At 36.9% G+C, this 25858-nt stretch overlaps 2 protein-coding genes across 4 annotated transcripts in view; one reads left to right on the top strand and one right to left on the bottom strand.

Moving 5' to 3' along the window:
* Positions 1–7535, bottom strand: part of LOC120782482 — a 59239-nt gene extending 51704 nt beyond the window's left edge. Inside the window, exon 1 of the mRNA XM_040114779.1 lies at positions 6739–7535. Coding sequence (XP_039970713.1) covers positions 6739–7535 — 797 coding nt within the window. The remainder of the gene's footprint in view (positions 1–6738) is intronic.
* LOC120782483 (autophagy-related protein 16-1) overlaps positions 1–25858 on the top strand; it is a 243578-nt gene that overhangs the window by 75719 nt on the left and 142001 nt on the right. The window lies entirely within an intron of this gene.

Here is a 25858-nt window from a genome sequence, read left to right as displayed (position 1 = left end):
CTACTTAGCAAAATCCTTTATTTTTCTTGTAAATATAATTTATCCGGTGAATTTAATTACAATTTCCCGTTTTTTTTTCGCAATGTATAAAGAAAAACTCAGCAAAAAGTCATCGTAAATTACTGGAAATGTGTATGTTCACCATAAGCAGCAGACAGCACGTACCAAAAGTGTTTTGCATGAATTGAAAGAAGTGATTTTGGCTTCGAAGACAAATAATGTCCTAGACCGCCAACAAGGTAAGAAGATGAGAAACTGAAAACATTACATGAAGAAGATTGTTGCCAAACAAAAGAAGAGCGCGCAGGATCTTTGTAAGTGCCCGAAGCAGTTATTTCAAAACTTTCGTTTAAAAGTAGTCGGAAACATTCAAAAGCAAGCAAATTGGGTGCCATATGTGTTGAAGCCAAGCGATGTTGAAAAAACAACATATATTGCATGTCAGAAATTCTGCTTGTATGCCACAAAAATATTTAATTTTTGCATTTGATTACATCTAGTGATGAAAATTGGACCCATTATGACAACCCTTAACGCAAGAAATCATATGTGAAACCTGACCGATCAGTCAAATTCACGGCAAAACCGAATACCTGTGACGTCAGGGCAATGCTCTGTATTTGGTGGAATCAAAAGTGACAGCATGCAGCGTGAAATCAGTATTTGTAACGCTATTGACTACAACCCATCAAGTTCACCGCGTAAAAACTATGTTGGAAACAGCGACTGAAAAGTTATGTTTGCTGGTCGACATTGAACATGGCTGCCGCTTGCTTTTGACCCTAAGTATTATCTTCATTCAAAATTGCTTGCAGTTCGGCGTCTTCAAACTTTTTTAGTGGTCTTCCACGTTCTTCGTTTCTCACATCAAAATCATTATCACTGAACAGTTAAAACAAATTTTTGCTTGCAGCTTCTAACAAAGCATGTTCACTGTATGCTTCGACAAGCATTTGAAGTGACTCTGCAGTACTTTTTTTCAAATTGAAATCAAAAAAATTATGTTTTCCGTTACGAAATTTGACATTTTCAGCACAATGAAAAAATATGTTGTTGTTTGTACAATGACTGCAAGGTTATTGAACATGTTTGACTGATGTCATGCCAATTAAGCAGAAAAAAAAAGTTCCCTACCAACACATTTGTATCTTAACGCGCACTTCATATCGGTACATATATTATTTTATAGGGTCATGGGCATTCCATGGCCCCTGGCTTCGCAGCAAACTTAGCATACCCAGCAATCAAGGCAGAATCAAGCAACTTCACTTCTATTGGGTGGCAAGCCACAAAGGCTCTGAAGGCAATGAACCCCAAGGAACGCGCGACCTGAGTGCAAAACTGAAAAAGTCATGTGCAAAATTCCTATTGACACTCGATAGAAGAGATTGTAGAAACATGATTTGAATACTGACTGGTGGCGACAAAAAAAAGTCTGTTAAAAATCGAGTCTAGCGCAGGCATCCTAAAGGATGACTACTCCTCATGGATCTCGTAATTGAACTCCATCTGGTATCGCAAAGTAACAAAACGGGTCGATGCGTGGGCTACCAGTTTGACCTAACTTAATATACCCTGTTAAGATTGATTGAATCTAAGTCCAAAGCTGCGAAAAAATTGAACAAAGTCTTAATTGCAACAACATTTGTTTTCACGGAATGCACTTGCTTCCGCCGTTAAATTTTTTCAACCTATGCACCGCAAATATTTTTCACCACTTTTCCGATAACTCGCACTCAATTAATTGTTTTGCAAAATTACTACATTACGGCCACAGTTATGCGAAAAATTGTTGCTGCTCAAAGCTTGGTGCGAACATCTGCTTTCAAGCATTGCTTCCACCCATCAATAATTACATGCCGCCAACAACAACAACGCAAGTCTTAGCTAGCAGAGAACAGCTGCGGATGCGCAAGCGGCCATGAGAAAATAACGAAACGTTTTTTGTTTTAACTCAATTAAACTTGCGCTTGTAATGTTGCAATAAAAATTCCAAAAAATGTTTACTGACTGTTGCACAAGCGAAATACATGTGCAAGTCGAATGTGGCCGCTTGTATATGTATATGCGGTAGGCGCGCTGATCCATTGCCAATATTTATGACATACGAGCGGCAGCAAACAGCAGCAGCGGGAGCGCGAGCAGTGCGGACAGCAGCGCCCATAATAACAGCACGCACACATATTGCTTATGTAAAAATGCCTTGTCTGGGATATTGTTGCTGTTATTATGTGCATTTGCTGGCAGCGCGCCGGCGCGCGCAATAATGGCACTTGCAACAACAGACAATTGCAGCAAATAACCGTAGCGACAAACAACAGCTTCCGGCTATATGCGTGGCAACAGCGTGGCTCCACAGAATAACAGCAATTGTTACAATTGACTGTCGGTTGCGCGTTTGTTGCAAGTAGCGGCGGCGCGCGCGGGGTCTGCGTTGTGGCGCGCACATTAAAGTGACAGTTGTCGCCGCGCTGCGCTGCGCCGCCACCGTGGCTCTAATGAAAAGTGTCCTGCCTTGACTTGAGCTGCAATTTGAAAATTGCATGCGATTTTCTAGCGCACCCTCTCGTCTTCCTGCCCCCTACTTGTTGTAGTTTGGCTGGCGCTGCGCGTTTTGTTGGCAATCAGGCGCAGCCAATTCGTTGCGCTCGCCAGCACACACTCAGCGCTGCCGCAATTGTTCGCCTTCTGCGTCTTGCACACGCGCACACACACAAACAGTTAGCTGTGGCAAGGCAGCAAGCGCTTATGCAACGTACTGCCGCAGCGTGACTGAATGAATGTGCCTGACTGCAGTCCACTTGCTCCCTACGAAGTCGTTCGTGCTGCACTAAGTGTTTGGTAGCTACGTTTTTTCCATTCGTGCTTGTTGTTGTTGCTGTTGTGGCAGGCAATTTATTGAATTGTGCGTTCTGGCATTATTAGCATTGCCATTGTTGTTGTTGCTGCTGCTTTTATTGTCGCTGGTAGCGCGCGCGACTTCGTTTTTCCTTTCTACATTTCTTGTTGCTGTAATGCGAACGAAATTCCTTTGCCGAGCGGCCGGTAATTGTTTATGCTCCTTGCAGATATCTTAAATTTCCTTTTTAAGTTATTCAATTGCCACTGCAACTGCAACTGCGACGGCGAGTACGACAATTGCACCCCGATTTGGTTAACCACTTTGTGGCAACTCGCCTTACTCTTTGCATACATACACATGCATACATATATTCGCCAGCAAACTTTTCTAGCTATTATATGTTTGTATGTGTGCCTGTGTGCCGTCCTTATTTGGTCTTATTGAATTTATTTATATATAAATGCCATTTCTTTCATTTCTTTTGTTCTTTTTTTTTCAAAGCAAGATTTTTCACGCCTTTTTCGTTGACACTTCAGGCGTTGTGTCGCGCACTTCTACACTTACATATACGCACATATTTTTAGCTTCTATCTAAGTAGCTGCGGATGTCTGTTAAATATGTGATTGCCTCACTGACAGGTGGCTTTCGTTGACACTTCTGCAAGTGCCAAGTGTCTGTTGGTGGCTAGATTGTGGCGTGCCCGCTTATGTAGCACATCAATGCGAACGCGGTCTTATTTTTATATACAAAATAAACTTTTGTGGGAAATGTGTGTAAAATTCGTTGGTTCTAGATCCAAAAACGTTCGTAGAGGCGCTGTTGGCATTCTGTAAATATTCCATACAGTCAAACTCCACTTTAAGACGGAAATTTTCTATCGAAAATAATTTTTAGCACTATATGCTTATGATTATTCTTCTTTATTTCCTCATTTCTAAAGTTCTAAATGATAACGGGCTTTTACATATTTTTTACGCTCTTTTGACATTTTCCTTCGGTAAGATTTGCCATGTTATCATGAAAACGTATACGATCCAACAACGAGTCGAAATTATTAAAATTTACTACCGAAATTCTAAGTCAGTGGTCTCAACTTTAAGAGCGCTACGTCCAATTTATAGTCGTCATAATCGTTCTGACAGATCAACAATTGAGCGTCTAGTGCAAAATTTTATTCCACAGTCACAGTACAAAATGTTCCCGTGCCAGTGAGATAAAGAAGTGCCCGCAGACCCAAAACAGCCTCTCGCACGTCGTTCTCTAGCTTCGCGCATCTCTTTGACATCGTTGTAGCGAATTTTGCAAAAAGATCTGGGCCTACATCCTTACAACATCAAATTGACGCAAGAACTGAAGCTGTTTGACCACCAGAATCGTCGTTTGTCCGTGAATTGAGCTGGCAACAACTTGAAAATGATTCGGATTTTCATCGGAAGATCATCTTCAGCGATGAGGCTCATTTCTCGCTGAAAGGCTTCGTCAATAAGCAAAATATATTGGTCAGGCAGCAACTCACACTTACTACATGAGTCACCATTGCATCCCGAAAAAAATTACGGTTTGTGGCGGTTTATGGGCCAGTGGCGTCATTGGATCGTATTTCTTCTGTGATGATCAAGACCGGTTTACTGTGAATGCAAATCGCTGCCGCTTAATGATAATCGAATATTTTGAGCCCGAATTGGATGATAAAATAAATATTGATTAAATATTTTGTGCTTTGTTTAAAATTTCCGGGTACTGTTTTGTCACAATGTATAGTATATCAACAATATTTGGTATGATAGTGTAGAAATGATTGAAATTGACCTATAAAACGACCAGAGCTGCGATCACTCAATGAGTAAAGAATACGAAATGCCCTCATGGGAGGCGAGTAAAAAATTTTTACAATGCTCACCGCCCACTTTTGGCTAAAATGCTAAGTCTTAGAAATAACTTGGTCAATTCCAACCAAATTTTGTGCATAAAATCATTTTATTTTAAATTCCATATGATTTTTTCATTTTACTGTATATGAATCGAGCACCAATGACCTTAAAAGTGTGACGAAGGCATATGATCTCCAAAAATAGTCGAAATTGAACTATAACTATAACTTTCAAGTTCCGCTATATCGAATATGGGGACCTTAGTGCCTATGGCTTTAAACCGAAAATATCGGTTGATCTGTAAGTTACCTTAAAGAAAGTTTGATAGTAGCTTTTTCTGAAAATAATAAGCGATGAAGCCAGAAATTGGCAATATTGATTCAGCTCCTATATACCTACCTAATATAAAGATTTTCGAACTTCCAATGCATGAGATATGTTAAAGAAAGTTCGTATGCTAATATGGAAATCTAAGACTTCTGGTAGATTTTATAGCGTACAGGTATATATCGGTCAATAAGTCTAGACGGTGGCCTAAACCTCATGTCCCTCATAGCGGGTGATATAAATAGAGGTACTTTTTTCAATAGTCTTTTTTTGACGTATTCTGCGTGAGTCGTGTTAAGCTGTCCTGATATTTTTGTTCAGTATTGTTTGGCATTTCATTATGGAAAGACCAACGCCTGAACAACGTTTAAAAATCGTTCAACTTTATTACGAAAATTAACGTTCTGTAAAGAATGTGTTTCGCGCGTTTCGCTCAACATAATCGGCTTAATGAGCGTACTATTCGCAACACCTCCACCCATTTTGAGACCCAGCATTTTTCATTGGTTAATATTCGACCGAATTGACCACATCTAGCACGCTGTGAAGAAAATATAGCAGGCGTAGTTGAGAGTGCACACAAATACCATGAAGAGTCAATTTGGCGGTATCAAGTTTTGCAAAACTTCGAGGTATTCCCAGGATTTGATCATGGTTATTTTTAATTTCAGTAAATTCCTATAATGTTTCTCCTTTATTTCTTTTAACTCAATTTCGGAATTCCTTCCCATGATACTGAAGTTTTTATTATTTTTCAAAAAAGGAAAAATAATCAACCATAAGCTACCATAAACGCTGGCACATTTAACCACATCACCTTATATAGCCAATAATTATAGGAGTCAAATGGCGAGTAGTCAAGAGAAAAAAGTGTCAAATGTTAATTGACAGTTATTGTTTGACTGTTTGACTTTGATTGTCCGCTATTAAAAACCGCAGTGGGAATAAAGCAATAAGATTTTAAACATGAAATGAGATGAAAGATGAGAAAGTAATAAAAATAATATCGTTAATATCATCCGTGCAGACCTGGTCATTCATCAGTAGAGGTGTGACTTTGTTGGACTTTGTTGAGTTAGTATTTAAAAATAGAAAATCCGTAAAAGCTCTCTTAACTCTTCTGGAAATTTAAGATTAAAAGGTTTAGTTTTTCCAGCATTTTCCAAATTTGATAAAATTTCTCATAAAATTTAACAGAGTTGCAGTTACTTTTCTTTCTAGATATAATTCAGGTTATTAATATCATATAACTTCGACGCCTTTACAGGGTTGCGCAGAAATGTAGGCAATGATTTTGATATAATTTAATTGTAGGATACATTTTGGAGCTATAGATAATTAAAGACCACATTTTATGGAAGAAATAAACTAAACAACAAATAAAAATAAAATTGATGCTACACCAACACAAGTGAACTTTATGACTAGATTTTACTTGAATTATTTCATAAAAGATCAAATCAATTCAGATGAGTTAATAATGAAGTAACTAGCTGGTTTACATTGAAAACCAAAAATAATTTGTTTCCTGAGAGATTTCCTGAGAGTTTTCACACTGAGATTTTTTTTTTTAATTTAGGTAATTTGGAAGGAAATATATTTTTAATCTTACAAATAAAACAACAATATTTGACTTAAATTGATTAGATTGCCTTGCTAAAATTGCAAAAGCATCTAAACGCTTTTGATCTACTCACCCTGTCACAATTTCGAAGCCAATCAACTCCGGATCGCATTCCTCAACCGTGTTACCATCGTGTCCGCCACTAACCGAACCAACGCTACTGCTGGCATCCAACAAGTCAATGTCCTCATCGCCAATCTCTGTCGGCAATTCTTTCTGTTCCTTGGGTAATTGATCCTCCTCATCGGCATTGTGTTGTTCAGGTGCAGCCGACTTTTCAGCCGACGCTACCGCAGCCGTGGTTGTCGAACTGAGTGCCGCAGGTGCTGCAACCGGCACCTCCGCCGTCGCCGCCGACGCTAACGCTGCTGCAGCATCCGAATGTACATCAACTTGTTGTGGTTCACTTTCCGCTTCGCTGGCCACCACCGCGTTGTCAATGGCATGTTTTGCCTCGGAGCCACCCCCCAAATCGGTAGCGACAGCCGGTGTTTTGCTACCGACTGCAGACTCTTCTGATTGACGCTTTGCATCGTCGCTGGTTGCCGCATCGACGTTGTTGCTGGCTGTGACCGTGGAAACCGGTGCTGCCACAGGTGCTACCACTGGTGGTGCTGCTGCATCGGCTAATGCGGCTGTGGCGATCTGTTGTTGTTCGGCAATAGGCAAATTGCTGTCCTTCGTGGCGGTGGCGGTGGAGGCGGCGTCGGCGTTTGGGGCGACAGGTTGTGCGCTCTCAGCCAGATCGAGACGCGAACGTCTGGCTGCCATGGTGGTGGCTGGTGAGGCGATGAGCAGACATAGCAGCAATAGCCACGGTATGTTCTTGTTATTGCTTAGGCTGTGCAGCGTTCGTTTACTGTGTCGCATTTTTGCGTAGTTACTGTTGGTCCACTTGTTGTTGCACTTGCAGTTTGTACCTCGCAGCTGCAAAATAAATAAAATAAAATAAAATGTGAAACAAATGAGCGGCAAATAATCGAAATTGTTGTAGTAAATAGTGTGGCTAGCTAATAGAGAAAAGTGTTGCAAATGCTATTGACATGCGGCCGTGTGGTGTCGTTGCCGCCGCAGTCACCTGTATGCGGCATATACACCTATTACTTGCGATGGCTAGACGGCGCGAAGGCGTTCCGCACTAACTGCCCGCAGCCACACACTTGAGAACTCAATTTACGCGATCTGCGCGCCCTCACCGCCCGCCGCACGCTTGGCGCGCCGCCATCGCCATCGCCATCGTCTTCACCAAAGCCCTTAGCCATCTGGCAGCACATTTAATTTGAAGTTATGCCGTGCCAGTGGCGGCTTTGGCGCTGCGCGCGCACCCGTCTAATGAGCTTCTTGCTCACAACTAATTTATGGTTTCATTAACTTTTCATATTTTCAAATTCTGCGCCGCAGCGGTTGGCCGTTGCGCATGCGCATACGCTTTGTTTTGCTACCAAAGGTTATTAATTTATTTTCGCATTTCTTCGTCGCTAATAAAAACTGTATATTATTATTATAAGCGCTACTAGAGTTGCGAATTTTTTCGTTTCTCTGTTCCAGCTGCTTTTGTCTGGTTCCACTGGCTGCGTATCATTCATTTCCGTCCCTGCGGTCTTTTAGAACTTTGTCCGCCGCTTTGCTCAGATTTTTTCCCTTGAGTTATTCGCTTGAGTATTTTATTTGTGTGCTATTTGTGGCATTTTTGCTTCGCTCGCCACCTTTGCCCGAGGCTTTTGCATTCGTTTCATTTTACATTTCCGCCTGTCGGCGCGAGGAGTTGCTTTAATTTGAATCAATTAGCCGCGCGCGATTACTTTGCTGGCATATAAATTGCCAAAGAATTACACCTTTTGCAATGGTAATGAAAATAAATTGTTTTTTAAATGCTTTATGGTATCGATGAGCTATAATTGGGTTTGAGTTGTGTTGCCAGACTAGATCTGAGTGATATTCTAGCAATAAGCTGTGATCAGTTCGATCACCTTTCGCTTCAAACGCTTTGGGGCTAAGAACTTGCATATAATTTATTAAGGAACGAATGTACATTCGAGCCTAAAGGGTTTTCATACATAGAAATTTTGAGAAAATAACGATTTTTGCAATTCGAAATTTTTAACAAATTAAAAAGGAAAAAAATCGTTTTAAAATAAATATGAAATGCTTTGCGTGTTAGAGCACTGATTCAAAAATGTTCATTTTTAAGTGTCCCTGAGGCTTAGAACAAAATTTTTACACAACCAACCTACTGTTCTTAAACAAAGTAAGCTATTTGAATATTACGTGGCAACTCTATTTTAAAAATAGTTTTTGTTTATAAATTAAATAATATTTTTTTATCTTATGCATTTTTGAAAATTACTGCAATAATAAATAAAATAATTATCTCTAAAAATTACGTGGCAACCATGAAAATGTTATGCTTTAAAATAATTTGATTCATTTTTAACACCTTATTTTAGAAACCAAAATTATTTAAAAATAAAAGTAATATTTTTTTGAAATATGTATGTGGCAACACCAGTTTAGTTAAATTAAAATAAAAACATTGAACACTACAATATGTAGTTGGTAACGCTATGTGGAATATTCTGTATTTCATTTCCGGAATACGTTTTTTAAAAGTACAAATATACATATAAGGCAACACCATTTGATTAATATTTTATTTTATCAGATGAAAATGGTACGGCTGTCTGTAATGTAAACAAAGCTAAAATTTCACTTATTTAAAAAATATCAAGTATATTTTATATAACTCCACTAAAAAGATATGGCAACTCTTCAAAAATTTATCATTGCATTTAAAATCACGTGGTAGCTCTATAACGCATATGTACATACATATATTTGAGCTCGATAACAAGTACAATTTTGACGATATGCATTCATATTTTTACATTATAAACACATGTATTAAAACTATGTGGCAACTTTTTTTTTGATATTTTTGAGTTCTTTAGGGACATATTCAAGCTAAGTAGTCAAAGGATTTGTCATATTAAATTCTGAGGAAAATATCCATTATTTTTTCTATTCGTAATTAAAAATATGTGGCAACACGCTCTATAATATATTTTGATTTTTGGTCTTATTTTACCTAAACAAAATATTTTCCACTAGGAAATCATTCAATATCTAAAATTTTTTTGTTTTTTATAGTTCAAACCAAGTGGTAACCTTAAATACAAAGTAATGGTTTTCAAAAGCGTGTTATTTTTCTTTCTTTTATATAAATAATATAATGTAATAATTCATTATAAATATAATATTTTATAAAATAAAGAAATATGTTAAAAAATTTAGGTGGCAAGGCCATTAAACATCGTAATAGAAAGAAAAAATAAAAAAGTTAAAGCTGTATTCTGTAACAGGCTTGAATAATATAATAATTTTTTTCAGTTATGTGGCAACTCCGCAATTTCTTTTTGCTTATAATATCTTAGTTATGCTTATAATAGATAAAAATAATTACTATACTGAAAAAAAAATATATGTATATGTAAATATAAGTTTAAAAAAATAAAATATAATAAAAAAGTTTAGATGGCAACGCTGTTAAACGCTATATTAGAAAAAAAATAAAAAAAATCAGTGATGTATTCTAATACGGCTTGAATAATTAAAAAAAATTTCAGTGTATGTGGCAACCCTGTAATTTTTTTTATTCTTATATTTTAATTATACTCAAAATAATTTAAAATACTTATTATAGGGGAACATTGCGTTTGTTTAAATTTTCAGTTATGTGGCAACCCTGTAATTTTTTTTTTTGGTTTGTGTGTTATATTTTGGTCATATTCGCAACAGATATTTACTGTAAACTAAAAAAATATGACTTTCATAAAAATTTAAAGCACATTCTATCAATCTTCAACTCGCAAACATTTTCAAGAAACGAAAGAAAAACTTGCAACAAATATATAAGATACCCCATTTGCATTAGTTATTCATAGCTTGTCCTGTTGCATTGGTTTCTGTTGCAAAATTTTGCTTTTCCCCACGCAGCATGCCTCTACTTACTAGTGAAGTGTGTATGCCGTACGGCTGCGCATTGCCATGTTCGAACGCAAGCATCCACCCACAGGCTACAAGAAGCAACTGCAGCAGCGGAAAACTGCCAAGCAACGGGCGACAACACTTGCTGATAGATGCGGAGCAAACTGCAGCAGTGTAAAGTTACTTGCAACAACGTAAAGTAACTTGCAACAGTGCAAAGTTGCCTGCAACAGTGAATAGATATGTGCAACAGTGTAAAGATACTTGCAACGGCGCAACGAAAAACACTATAAGCAACAAAGCGCGATGTTGCAACAAGCGGCGTGGCAAATGACTTGTGCGACGACAGCAGAAACTACTTAACTTGCAACGTCAATGATAGATATTGCCGCCGTTGCTGTTGTTAGCGCTGCTGTCACGTCGTCAACGTGCAACACATATGTGCAAATGCACGCTTGTTGGTGTGTATAATTACGCATGCAACGTAGTCGGCTAACAGCGCCCACAACTTTTGCATGACAACAACAACAACAGCAGCAGCAGCAGGGCACGCTGTTGCCAACAAATGTTGCTGTTTGCCTGAAACAATTCAAAAATATAATGTCTGTGTGTGTATTTGTAGGCAGTGGCCAGTTGTTGCATGTGGCAACTTGGTTTTACTAAATTTTAGTAATTTGTATTTTTTTCAATGAAAATTAGAAAAATTAAAAAAAAATCGTTTGCTGTGAACATATTAAAAATTGGTGATGCCACCTTTTTGAAAAAAAGAACTCTTAAATTTTTACATTTAAAAGCAATAATTTTTGCAGCTTGACCACCTTAAGACACCTTGCATAAAGACGCACACACCAACAACACGCCTGTATATACCAACTTGCAACATATGCATGCCAGTTCCATTTCATGCACCTTTACTACCACCGCCACATCGCCGAGAGACCCTTCGTCCACACTTCACTCCATTTTTCCTATGAATAGATAATCAGAGCCTGAGCGACGGCGGTGTTCTGCGTGCCCTCCCGTTGGGGCAAGACAAACAGCTGTCCTTTGCATATATTTCACAATAAACGACGACGCCTTGGCGTATGCACTCGAGTCATCGCGAAAGTAAATCAGCTCACCCACTGTGTGTGTTTAAGGGCACCAATTTGCCCGGCAGCATAAACAGTTTTGGTGAATTTGCAAACAAGCCGCGGACAGACAGCCGCTCGGACAGCGCACATGCACCATTTTGTACATGGATGTAGTCGGTGCATTGTTGTTGTTGTTTTGCATTGTATTTGCTCTGCATGCGATTTTTGTTGCTTTTGCTTTGCCTCATATTTACTTTAGTAAGTTATTGTTTGCATTGGCTCGCTGCGGTTAAGTGAATTAATGCCACATATCAATGCAATCGATCAGTTTATTAACTAAATATTGGCCAAAAGCAAGTGGAGTCGCCGGACACACGCGCATACACCCATACACTGTGTATTTTGTACGCTTGAGCGGCCAACTGGCAGATGGTTCAGGCTGCTAACTAACTAGGGTCCGTTGAGTTGCCTGTGTCTGCGGGCGCATTTCGGCATGTTATTACGGTGTAATCGGTGCGTTGGTGATTTAAAATAATTCATCGCATTGTGTGGGGGAAATAATGGCGGAGTTATACTGCTATGAGCAGAAAATAGTAAGATTTTGTTCATAATTTTAAAATTCTTAATTTAATTTATTCTTCAAAATCTAAGTCTTCCCCCTCAAAGTAATTCCTCTTAACCACTAAAAACTTGTGCCATTTTTTCCAATCCGCGAAACAGTTGTTAAAGTAAATTTCAAGTCATAGGACAAATAGTACTCCTTGTTGACAGTTTGGCTGGTCGGAAGGAATTCGGAGTGCATCACATAATAACGGAAGAAAACAGTCAACATAACCTTGATTTTTGTTGTTTTAAAATGGTTTTAACTGATCTCTCTGATATTTCAGCCATGCCACTAAGACCTTTGACTGCTAATCGTCGATTCGCAAGCACCAATTTCTTTATTATGTTTAGGTGTTGATCATCACTTGATGTTGATAACCGTCCTGAACGTGGTTCGTCGTCAACGCGTTTTCTCGACTCTCTTTGAACAATTTGTATCAATCAAAAACACTTGCTCGCGACAAACACTTATCAGCGAAGGCCTTTGCAACATTCTGAAGGTTGCGGCATCTAAAATTACCTGAATTTTTTAACCTATATTAAAAAGAGTTTTTTTTATTAATTTGAGTCTGAAAATTTTTATGATATCATGCAAGAGAGTCCAGCTTTACTTAAAAAATAAAGCTGCTATGGAAATTTTAAGGTTATTTAAATTGGTTGTAAAATATTTTACTACTTCAATAAAAATCTTTTTTAAGTGTTTATTTTCATTTCCATTTATTATTGTTACAGTATTAATAATGAATCCATTAGTCTTCATTGTAGCATCGTTTTTATTATTTTCCCTTGCATCTCATACGCGCATCATCCAGAACGTATTCTTCATTATGTATTGTGGCTTAGGAATTATAATATTTTTTGCCTACATTTAGGATTGTCTATGTGAGTTTTAGCAAAGTCGTGAACCTATTGCCTCAAACCTAACTGTCTACTTCGAACATCGAATACTTTTTTACGAGGGCTTTTCGAAAAAAACTAAACTTTCTTGAGAAAAAAAAATCAAATATATCAACCGTCGTTTATCGACTTTTTGATAATTTTTTTGATAATTTCTTCTATTACATATATTTTACATTTTAGCTTAGGAACTTACTGCATTATATTTTAATTCAACATTGCCTACATTTAATCGTTCTACTATTGATTTTAGCAAAGTCATGTACCTATTTACTTTCGTCTTATAGATATGTCTATTTTTTTGGTTGCGGGCCAAATCGAAAATATGTTTTTCTTTCGTTAAGGAGTAAGGATTAATGTTTATAGAAAGAAATATTTATATTACTAAAATAGTAATTCTTAATTTTTCCTACAACTTTTAAATGTATTTAAAAGAAAAAGTAATTTAATTAGGAGAAAAAAGTTAATAAACAGATATTTTGTTGTAAAATCTTAAAATAAAAATTATAAATTTTATTAACTGTTGTAGAGGTTATTTAGTACAAATTGCAAATCGGTGTAATGTCGTAAATATGTCGTATGCTATGCTGTTAGAGCTTCTTCCTAGATTGTCAAAAGTATGCTCAATAACGTACAAAAGGTCTGAATAAAATTACTCAATCCATATTTAATAATTAAATTCGCAAAAAAAAAAGAATTAGAAATACCGGCAAGTGGACGCAGCAGGCTGCCACAGCAACACAATGGCATTTACCCGCTGAACTTTAATGCCGGGACAAAAGCAGGCAAAAAGCGCGACACAAATAAACTGAAGAGGAGAAGAGGAAGAAGAAGCAGAGGAAGAATAAAAAAGCGTCCTGGCAGTGAGTCATAAATTTAAATGTTTATTGTATGTTGCATGCAATTTGCCAAAGCAAACACACTCATGTGGCCAGCACAACACAGCAATGTGCAACATAAACAGCAAACAATAACTGAAATCGAATGAAAAATAGTAAAAGAGTTATGCCATTGTACTCCGATAGCTCGGCGCAGCCACTCGCGACTACTCAGCGGAGCGTCTGCCTGCAAAACGCTGCGCATGCGCAATTGTTCATTGTCCAGTGCAATGGTCATTCAGCATTTCTGCGCCTCAGCACTCGGCATTTTCGCCACAGTACCACAGTTGACTTTGCCACAAACTTTACATGCGCACATTCGCATTTGCATTTTCATTGTTTGTTTTGATTTAATTTCTTCCACTTTTGCTTGTCTGTTTGCTTTGTTTTGTTTGTGAACTTTGTTTTCGTGTTGTCTTGGCAGAAGAGCTTTTTCTGACGCTTTATTAGCTGCACTCTGCCGCCATGATTGGCAATAAATTGGTGAGTGCAGCTGCTGCAAAGCCCTGTTTTTTCTTGTCGTTGTTGCCGTTGTTTTTGCTATGCATGCCGCTTCCGTTGCAGCGCACATTGCAGCATTCAATCAACATTCGTCATCTCGCTTTGTGTAACTTCGTTATTTTTTATTGCGATTTTATTCATCTCAAATGGCCGCCAGGCAGGGCAGGCTTGCTGCGGAGAAGCTGCAGCTTAGGGGGTGTGCGGTGTATGGAGGGGTGAAATTGTGGAGAATGTTTTGCCAATCATGCGACATTTCTTTATGGCCCAAAGAGATTGTGCAATACTTTGCAATAATTAATAGGAATTACGCAAGTAATGAAGGGTCAGACAAAAGACTTAAGCAACGAACTCGAGGCATTGGCCTTTAGCGGAATTCATGCAATTGAGAAAAAATTTATTTGGAAATACTTTTGTGTGACTTTAGTAATTAAAACGAATATATAAAACTGTGAAAATAGTTCAATAATTTTTTTAAATTTTTTTAAATTATGTTTCCACGTTTAATTATTTTTTTTCGGTTAAAATTTAAGAAGAGCTTACCAGTTTGATAAGTTAATACATAAAACAAAAAATATATTTTTCTTTAAAACTAAAAAAAAAACAAATAAAAATTATTCCTAAAAATTAAAAAAAAGTTAAAATGAAAAAAAAAAATTCTATTAAAAAAAAACTTCTAAGATATGTCCCTACTATCTAAAAATATTGTCACCTAGTCTATTATGAGTGTTATTCCGAAGTGATTCAAACTTAAAATTATTAATACAATTTCATATCATTTTTTAAAAATATGTTCTCACTAAATATGCCTGAATAGAGCTGCCACATGTTTACACAATTAATAATAGTGTACAATCTTTTAATTGATTATTATTTTATATTAAAATACTTAAATAATGCGTCCTAAAACTGCTTTTCATTTCCATAATTTTCATAGGGTTGCCAGTTGTCTAAAAAAAAATTGGCTCTAGCTCAATTGTTTATCGAAATTAATCAGAAGATTTGTAAAATTTATATAAATTGATCCCATTTTGATTGTACGAATTTTGCACCGAAATTTTTCCTAACCGAGTTGCCATATTTTAGAAAATTTAAATTTTTTTCGCATTTTCTTATCATTATATAACGAATAATCTTATTTTTTTCTGATTAATATACCTTTATAAATTGATGACATTTTGTTTTACAAATTTTTCACCGAAATTTTTCCGAACCGAGTTGCCATATTTTTGAAAATTTAATTTTTTTTGCACTTTTTATCGTTATATTATTATTCTCTATTTATATAAGATTTAATTTTGAGTTTGCCAAACATAATTTTATAGTGCTGCCATCTCATGACAAATGTTTATAAATTAAAAAACATATGAAGCTAAGTGTAGTGTTAAATGTTAAAGCGAAAAAAGTTATGTTGGTGCAAAATAAAAATAAAACTTATGTTGAGCTTTTTTCCTTTGAAAATAATAAGCGAATAATGGGGCTGCCACATGTTTGTAAATTCGGTATTTATTTATACTGCTTAAATTAAAGGGTTCATAGTACAAAATTAAGGGTGACTAAAGCTAATTTATTAGAAAATATTTTTTTGGTGTTGCCACACTTGGTTGAATTCATTTCTGATGGCAAAAAAATAAGTTTGTAAACGAAAGAAAGAAATCATACTGGTGAAAGATGTTTAAAAATAATCGAAATAAAATTTGAAGAAAAAATTCTGGCAAATTTAAAAGTAAAATTTTAAAAAATTTATTATGGTATACTGTTTTTATATTTTGTTTAGAGAGTTACCACTTATGTATATGAAATAAAATCAGAAAACACTCGACCTGAACACGAAAGAGGATATAAGGTAGACATTAGATATTATAAAAAAAATTTAAGTAGCGTTGCCACCTGATTTTTTTTGTATTAATACTTAAAGTGATTATTGGAAATAAGTACACAAAAAACACAAACTTTATTATTTACAAAGAAATAATTCTTTCGCAAAAATATGAAGCCTACTCTGATCTTATTTATTTTAGCAATTTGCAGAAATTTTTAAAGATAATGTCATTATAAAAACAATTAAAACCTCAAAATTGTGGTATTATCACCAAACCTATATATCCACTAAACCAAATTTGCTATAATATCATTGCTAAAAGTGTGCTTATGACCATACTCATCATCACCAACATTGCAGTGATGCTCATAAACACAGTCGCCATTATTATCAACATCATAGTCAACAATAATTACAACACAAGATCCGAGAATGGTTAGAGAGCGGAGAGCAAAACTCACTGAAATGCAAACAAACACAATGCTTTTGTAAAAAAATAATAAAGTAAAGAGAAAATATTTGTAAAAGAGCTGCATGACCACACAACAACAATAACAAAAACGTAACTTGTAGATAGTTCAATGATCGATGGATGAATTAGGCGGCCCGTCAACCCACAATTGAAGCGCATGCTGTCACTGTATTACGCCAAAAGTAAACACACTTTCTTGGTTTTATATTTGAAAATACATATGAACATACGTGCACATACATAAACTATATAAACATATAGTATGTGTTAATATAAACCTAAAAATTGAATATCCAACACTTTGTGTTTATAGATATCTTTGTATAAATATTCCGAGTAGCAACAACTCATGCGCAACTCAGCTGTATGAACTGCTGAGAATAAGTGCGCTCTTGCTCTCTGCGCAGCTTTTTTTGTTTTCATTGCCACCAAGCAAAGTGGCGCGTCAAAAGCGTAAATATTACGTTGCAATTGTCCGACGGCCGCCTCATGACAATGGAAACATGTCGCAAACGCTCACAGTTTGTTGCACGCTTTTTGCTGTTGTTGTGCAGCTAAAAGTCCGAAAGGTTGCGTTACGCGAAAAATATAATAAAAACAAGGAAGTTTATTTCACTTGCATCACAGCTATAATACCCTACACAAGTAATGAAATTTTTCCATGTAAGAACTTAAGTTTGATCGGTCATTTGTATGACAGGTATATGCTATAATGGTCCGATCTGAACTATATGTTCGGAGATTGTACCGTTACCTTTGGCAATAATCGGTGTAAAATTTTGTGAAAATATCTTGTCAAATAAAAATGCATTCCATGCAAGGACCTGATTTGGATCGTTCAGTTTGTATGGCAACTATATGCTATAGTGGTCCGATTTCGGCGATTCTGACAAATAGGCAGCTTCTTGGGGAGAAAAGCACGTGTGTACAATTTCAAAGCGAGATCTCAAAAACTAAAAGACTAGTTCGCATATATGCGTACAGAGACAGATACAGAGAAGCAGAGAGACGTGGCTAATTCGACTCAGCACTTGGCAAGATGACTGCTTATACTCGTACTTATACTTTAAATGGCCTCTCTTTCTTTCTGGCTGTTGCAAACTTCGTGGCAAACTTAATTTCCCCCGTGCAGGGTATAAAAATTTGTCGAAAACAAATAAAATAAATAGAAAAGCAAAGGCATCGATTGCAAAAAACCGACTAGCAAAGAAAACAAACAACAAAAAGCAACAACAATGACAAAAATCAACAACAATAACAATGATAACAACAAATTGCTATGCAAAGTCAGCATGCAACTGGATTTAATGCACTTGCGCAGTTATTATTGCGGTGTGGCAGCAAACAGCTACCAGCAAGCTGAGTGTTGCCGCAACCGCATAGTGCGATTCATAAACGTGGCGGCTGGCTGCTTGAGGTGTGCATGGCAAGCGGCTGCTTGAATGAGCATCTATTGCTAATAGTTGTAGTTGCTGTTGTTGTTGCTGGCTGTTGAAGGCCGCTCTTGGCGCGCACTTGGTAGCTGTGGCAATTACTGTGCTCGATTGTCAACCAGCAGCAGCTGCGTCAACAGCAACAACAACTGCGGCTAGTGACGCTACACAAGATAAACAAAGCATTTTAGCTACACACACATACACACAATGGTGGTGCGCGATAACAAAGTGGTCACTAAAAACAATGGGCGAGAGGCGATCAGCCGGAGCAGCGTTTATCTAAAATTGCAACGAGTCTCATTCACGGGCTCCGAGCCGTAACGAGTTGACGACTAATTGACAGCCACTTGCAGGTTAATTCTAGCGTATGTTTATGTGGCAGTGTGTTTTTGCGCTGATATGTGCCACATGCTGGTCACCATGTGGCAAATATTTTCATTTCGCCGCGTTGTGCTGTTATTTTTGGAAAAATATATTACAGCAACAACATATGAGTCATAATAGTTGGAGCTAAGAAACAGACAAATCTACATTTCACTGTTTATAGTTGAGTGTGTAACGGTATGTACTGAGAATTTAAAACTTAATTGTTGTTAGATAAAAATATGGATTTTCTAGCAGGTTTGTTGCTTAAGTCTTTTGTTAGTGTGTGCTGTAGTTTTTCGAAATTGGTGTGGCATGCAACATGTGGCATGCAACGTGGATATTTTATAATTTTATATAATATACTCATACAAGTCCAACTGTCTGCTTTAACACTATCACCCAGTGCATGTTGCATGCCACATGTTGACTACTTTTAATAATTCTACTGCAATACAACCTTAACGGTGCTTGTATTATGATTATTATTATTTTTACTTTTCGTTCAAAGAAAAGCTGACACATTTCACAGACGCTTAACGGTAAAACGGCGTCAGCACTTGGGAGTTGCCACTATTCTCTATATAAAAACACTAAAAATATACACAAACAAGTTGGCAGATATCAAGCGAGATAAACTACCGCTAAGTCTAGAAACGCTTAAAAAGCTTAGAATTTATTCTTCGCCGCGGCTACTGTTGTTGTTGCGCGCGCGCCGTTTGCAAATATTATGCTTTGCATGTCGCTATAAATTAAATTATCATAACAAAAGGCAACGCGACAGCCGGCTTTGTGGTAATCAGCGACCGTCGACCGCAAATGGTTGGGTAATACAGTTATTAGTCGCCTTGTTTGTTGTTGGCCATGCGCGAATTGAGTGCAGAGTCATGGGCGGCCACGGCTGTTGGACAGCACAATGCGCAGTCAGCGCGATCAGCGGGTAATTCGTTGTTTCTGCTGCTAATAGCGAATTGCAAGGCAGCAATAAAAATGTGGCAAAAAGCATAAAAATTAAGAAAACCGAAAATTGCGAACTCCTTATTTGTGCTCTTTGAGCATAATGCTGACACGGTCTCCACGCGCTGCTGGAAGTGGCATAATTTGGTGGAGGAAGCAGCTTTGTAAAAAGTCTGCGCTTAAGCACAGAGTTATGTAATCAGCGCCACAGAGCAGTCATTGACTTCGTATACCCGAAAAAAACAAATAAAGTGGCGAAAAAATATAATCAAATAGAGATTTAAAGCAAAAGGCCGCAACTAAGTCACAACTACATTGCGAGGTCAGCTGGTGGCAAGCGGCAAAGGCAAGCAGCTGCTCAAGCGAAAGGTGCAGCAGCAGGAAAGAGAGCAACGAAAAACTTTCTGAGAAATTCTTTATTGCCTCATTATTGTTATTATTGTTATTATGATATTGTATTTTTGTTTTTGTTTGCTTTTGTGAGTTTAAGTCTGTGGCTTCTAAGCGGTGTGTGTGTGCGGTTTTCCTCCACTTCTCTTCTCTTCTCGTTTTGATTTTGCTTTTTTTAAGGAAGTTGTTAAGCTCATATAACAGGACATTTAGAGGTCATAAACGTGGCGTTCTGTTGTGCTTTGATCGCCACTTTTCGCTAACTAGAATTGCGACTAGTGTTGGAATGACGCGGTGTATATGCTTGCTGCAAAGTACTTTCAGTTAAAAATACATTGTTTGTTCATGTTTGTATAAAAAAAAAAATATTATTTTTTTCCGAGTTGATATGAAAATATTAAATATAAAATTTCTTCATAAGAAGCTTAGTTCGGTGTTGTTGTTAATTCTAACGACGAAGATAATCGAAAGCTTTTATTTGTAGAATTTTTTGTACAAAGGAGGTGGTTGGAATATATTTTTTGTTTTTAATTATTTAATTTTTACTCATAAAAAAGTATTCAGACACGAGGCAGCTGATTTTTTATTAAAAATATATTTTTAATAGAAATTAGGAGAAATATGAATGGAAAATTGACGGGGGAAAAATTTAGTGAATATAAAAATGGGCAAAATATAAAAATAAATATGAATATAAGCTGGAGTATGAGCACTCGTAATACTCAGTAATCGCATAAATATTCATTTTGACCAGCAAGTTCGTCGCTTAAGTCTTTTGTGCCAAACAAATGCTGGGGCTATAAGAAACAGTCTGAAAGCACTCCTCACTCTAACGATAACCTAAAGAAACTCTCATCTTTTTAAAAATGTACAAACCAGCAAAAAATTCTTGCAACCGTTATAATCATAACCCCAGCAAAATTGCATGCATTTCCACACTTTTTTTTTGGTTTTTGTTCTTGCCAAGTTTTCGCCGCCTAACACTTGTGTATGAGAAGCTCCACTGCTGCACGTTAAGCAGGAAGAAATTTACTTGTGAAATTTCGCTGCTCACCTTTAACTTTCATTTATTGAAAAGCGATACTGCCCCGCAACACACACGTGCAACACGCCGCAAGGCGCACAAGCACGTAACATGTGCGCACAGGCGACTGAGAAATTTTAGAAATTTTTGCTAAAACAAATTTGTATTTTTTTCTTTGTAATTTCCCCAAACCCACCCATTGGGCATGAAAGGGAGTCTCATAGCAGCGCCAGCAAATGGCCGCTAGTTGCAACAGTTGCAAGACACCAACACAGCGCGATTCAGTGTCGCCGCTGTGGCAAGTGTACTTGTTAGCAAACTCATCACAACAACTGGACAACAGTACCACTTGCTGCCGCTGTTGTTGTTGTGGACAAAGTGAGTGCCCTGCTCAGCCGCCGCTCCCAGTGCCTCGGCGGCCAACTGCCGTCGTTCAAGTGGCGCCATTGTTTGGCGATTTTCAGCTTTTTCATTGTTGCTGAATGAGTTGTTCTTATTTGCTTTTGCCTTCTAGACGTGTTGTTGGTGTTGTCGTTTCCCTGGCGTACGAGATTGATGGACGATGACGAAATGTGTGTGTGTGTGTGGTTGTCTATGATACCGCCGGTTGTGTTTGCTGTGTGTGCGCGTTTGTCACGACGTCGCAGCGCCGCGAGCAGATTCTTGTTCCGCTTGCTTAGTTCTTGTCTATTTCACTTATTTATTTATGCATTTATTTGTTGTAAGCTCAAAAAGGTTGTTGATCGATATGTTTGCGCCGCCCAGCCGTGATGACTTGCTAACATTTCAAAGTGTGTGCGCAGGTGTGTGTGTGTTTGTTTGGTTGGTTACTTTTGTAAATGGTATTGAATTCACTTTCTTGTTAGCTAATTAAAGTATCTTGGTGCGGAGGGATCTTTTTCTGGCACTTTTAGCTCGAAGTGTTTGTGTAAACATGATTGGTGTGGTTGAGTTTTTGTTTTTTTTTGTATTAGAAGTTAGTAACAGTGAGAATTAACTTGTCGTGTTCTTTCAATTGAGCTGAATTTACAAACAGATGTATCTACGGGTTTCTTAAGTGAAGAAAAAATAAATGTAGTGATGTTAAAAAAATTTGTTATAACATAAAAGGATATAAAAATATTTTTGCTATGATAGTGATCGATCAGTTTATATGACAACTATATGCTATAGTGCTCCAATATGAATAATTTCTCCGGAGCTTATGCCGCTGCCTCGGATAGTAATCCGTGCCAAATTTCGTAAAGATATCTCATCAACCAATAAAGTTGTTCATACAAGGACTTGATTTTTATCGATCAGTTTGTATGGCAGCTGCTTGAAATAGTGGTCCGATCTGAAATATTTTTTTGAATATTATACCATTGCCTTAGACAATAATCTAAGTCAAATTTCATGAAGATATCTCATCAAATAAAAACGTTTTCCATATAAGGACTTGGTTATGATCGTTTACTTTGTATGGCAGCTATACGCTATAGTGGTCCGATATGAATAATTTCTTCGGAGATTATACCATTGCCTTAGACAATAATCTATGCCGAATTTCGTGAATATATCTCATCAAATAAAAACGCTCTCCATACAAGGACTTAATTTTGATCGATCACTTTGTATGACAGCTATATTTTATAGTGGTCCGATATGAATAATTTCTTCAGAGATTATACCGTTGCCTTAGATAATAATCCACGGCAAATTTCATGCTAATATCTCATCAAGCAATAAAGTTGTTCATACAAGGACTTGATTTTTAACCATCACTTTGTATGACAGTTATATGCTACGGTAGTGCGATGTCGGTGATTCCGATAATTAAACAGCGTCTTTGAGAGAAAGGGGCGTGTGTGGAATTTCAAATCGTTATCTCAAAAACAGGTCTTCGCGTTTAGTTGCCTTCGCGATGTTGCAAAATATGTGACTGTTCAGCTTGCCCAGTTTCCCTGTACAGGATATAAGAACTAAATCAAATTGGATAGTTTTAAAATATTTGCAGCTACAAAAGCGGTTCTCACTGCCTGTAAAACTGTAAGCCACTTTGTATAAACCCGCCAACAGTTGTCACTTTCTTTTGATATATTTGTTGCTTCCGCTGTCATGCCATGCCGCAGCTTGCAGTTACATCACAGAGCATTCAGCAAAGGCAAATAAGTTATAGAAAATAACTGTAGCAATAGCGGACAGTTGCAGCAAACCAGACAATTATTTATTGAATATCGCCACAGAGTGCGCCGCTTCTTTGTCTTTTGTTCGCCAAAACAATGCCAATTGAAGGGGCTGTTTGAAGGCGGAAATCGAATTGCTGACAAGTAAAATGTCATAAGTCACGGCAGAGCAAGCAACGCCTAAGTCAGGCAACCAAATCATAACTGTATATGCGATAATCAACGAGTGGCAAGAAGCGCATATGCAATGAGCTGTACCGTTACATTGTGCGATCCACAGCCATATCGACTGCCGCGGCCGCGGCCGCACCCGCAACCAACAAAGCCACAAGCGCCGCGCGAAGCTTCTTCACTTTTACCGCGGCAATGAGAAGCGGTGCAATTATTTCAAATTTCCAATTCAACAATGAATTTCCCATTATTCACTTCACATTTGCCGCGCTGAAAAGAAAAGTTGTCGAATGCAATTCGGATTGCGGATTGCGGATTTCGGTTTACTGATTTCAGATTTCCATTGCATTGCCACATTGCCGCATTGTGTCTGCTATTATTTGTGGCTGCCGCCAATAACGATAACCGTTAGCATGAGGCAGCGACGGCGTCAGCGGCTGCAGCGTCCACTAATGATAGCTTTTAAATAAATTGCTTTTCCGCAAGCACAACAATCGCAACAGTGTGTTGGTGTTATTGTTGTGAAATTTTCGAAAAAATAAAAGGCGATAGCATCAAACCGAAAATCACACGTAAGGGCGGTTATTGGCTGTCCCAGTCGCCGCTCCAGTGACTACAAGCTGGACGCGCTCATCTTTTGGCTAATATGAAGCGGTGATCACGGTGTGGCACGTCTGCGCTGACGCAAACGTATTACGAATTACACAAAGTCCGAGTTACACAGTTCACACACACGCACACATATAAATAGTAACATAGAGTACTCGGCGCAATCAGCTGAGGTCAGCTGTTCGGGGCGCCTTATTACAGTTTATTGTTTGTATGTGCTGTTGTTTTTGCTTTTCTGCTTTGAATCGCCAAAAATTGTATGCAATAGTAAATTCCCGCGATAGGAGAAAGTTAATAAAACCGCAATTGGCACTTGGCTTTCGTGCAGTTATTTGCTCTGCGCTGGACGAAGATGTTACTTTTCACTGTTCACCATTACGCCCGAGGCGTCTTCATGAAATATGTGTGGTATCTGCTGCTGCAGCTTACCCTTTAGAGCGAAAATGTCTATATTTTTTATATTAGCCGTCTTCTAATGGCGAGCAAACCTATTCAATTTTGTAGAAATTTACCAGGAGAAATTTTTGCACATAAATTACATGAATTATCAATAAGCTACTCATTTATGATGCTTTTTTATATCTGATGTGATGCTTTCTCATGTCTTGCTATGAAACCTCTTATCTGATTTGTCTTATAAGCCATTAGTGCTGATTGGCTGATTGATTGAAGACATTGTGAATAATTTTTCAAAATAATTTTTAAATATAAAACAATGTAGGTATTCGCTTCGATATCAGCTTCGATGCCTTATATGATAATTTAAAAAGCTTATAATTTCTTTATGAGAAGTAGTCGGTTAAAACGAAAAATATTTACCATATTGATTCCTTATGTTTTTACTATAAGGCTTGCGTAGAATTGCCGATGTTTTTTTTAGTTTAGAGCCCAAGAATATTACCCCTAATTTTTTTTGATAGAGTTGCCACATATTTGAAAAAGTAAATAAAAAAAAGAACAAAATGCCATTTTCATGCTCGAATAATATTTAGTAGGGTTGCCATTATGTGCGAAATGCAAAATAATTAATTTTTTTGGATGTAGTTGCCACATATTTGAAAAAAAAAATAAAAAAAGAACAAAATTATATTTTCCATGCCTGCATAATATTTGATAAGGTTGCCATTAAGCGCGAAATGTAAAATAATTAATTAAAAAAAAAAACCAAGTAAAAATAAAAAAAGAAAAAAATGACATTTTTGTGCTCCAATAATATTTTATGGGGTTACCATTATGCGCGAAATGTAAAATAATTAACTTTTTTTGATGGAGTTGCCATATATTTGACAAAAAAGTAAAAAAAAAGAACAAAATTATATTTTCAATACCTGCATAATATTTGATAAGGTTGCCATTAAGCGCGAAATGTAAAATAATTAACTTTTTTTGATAGAGTTGCCACAAATTTGAAAAAAAAAACTAATTGACATTTTTCAATCTCGCAATAAATATAATTGAAAGGTGGCAACGATTCAAAACGTCGTTGAGCTATGAAATATTTAAAAACTATTGCAATGCAAAACAGTTTAAAATTTGTTCTCAAATTTGATTTAGAAAAAATTATTATTACCAATCATTATATTATTCCAATTATCAAGTCTAAAACAGCAACGTTGCTGCAAAATATTTCTCACGTACAAAAGAAATAATTTTGGTAGAAAGTTGTAAAGTTATTATTATTATTATTTTTTTTTTTTTTGGGAATGCCTAAGCAGCCAGTTCCTTCTTTTTTTTCTAGTATGTTTGTAAATTGATTTACAAGTCATATTAAAATAAATAAATAAATATGTTTTTTTATTTTGTGGTTTGCCAATGTACAACCTACTGCTTGTTTTTTAACTTACAAAAATT

The sequence above is a fragment of the Bactrocera tryoni genome, chromosome 1, assembly GCF_016617805.1.
Source record: "Bactrocera tryoni isolate S06 chromosome 1, CSIRO_BtryS06_freeze2, whole genome shotgun sequence".
NCBI lineage: Eukaryota > Metazoa > Arthropoda > Insecta > Diptera > Tephritidae > Bactrocera > Bactrocera tryoni.
The sequence above is the reverse complement of the archived record's forward strand: the minus strand, read 5'-3'. Positions and strand labels throughout refer to the sequence as shown.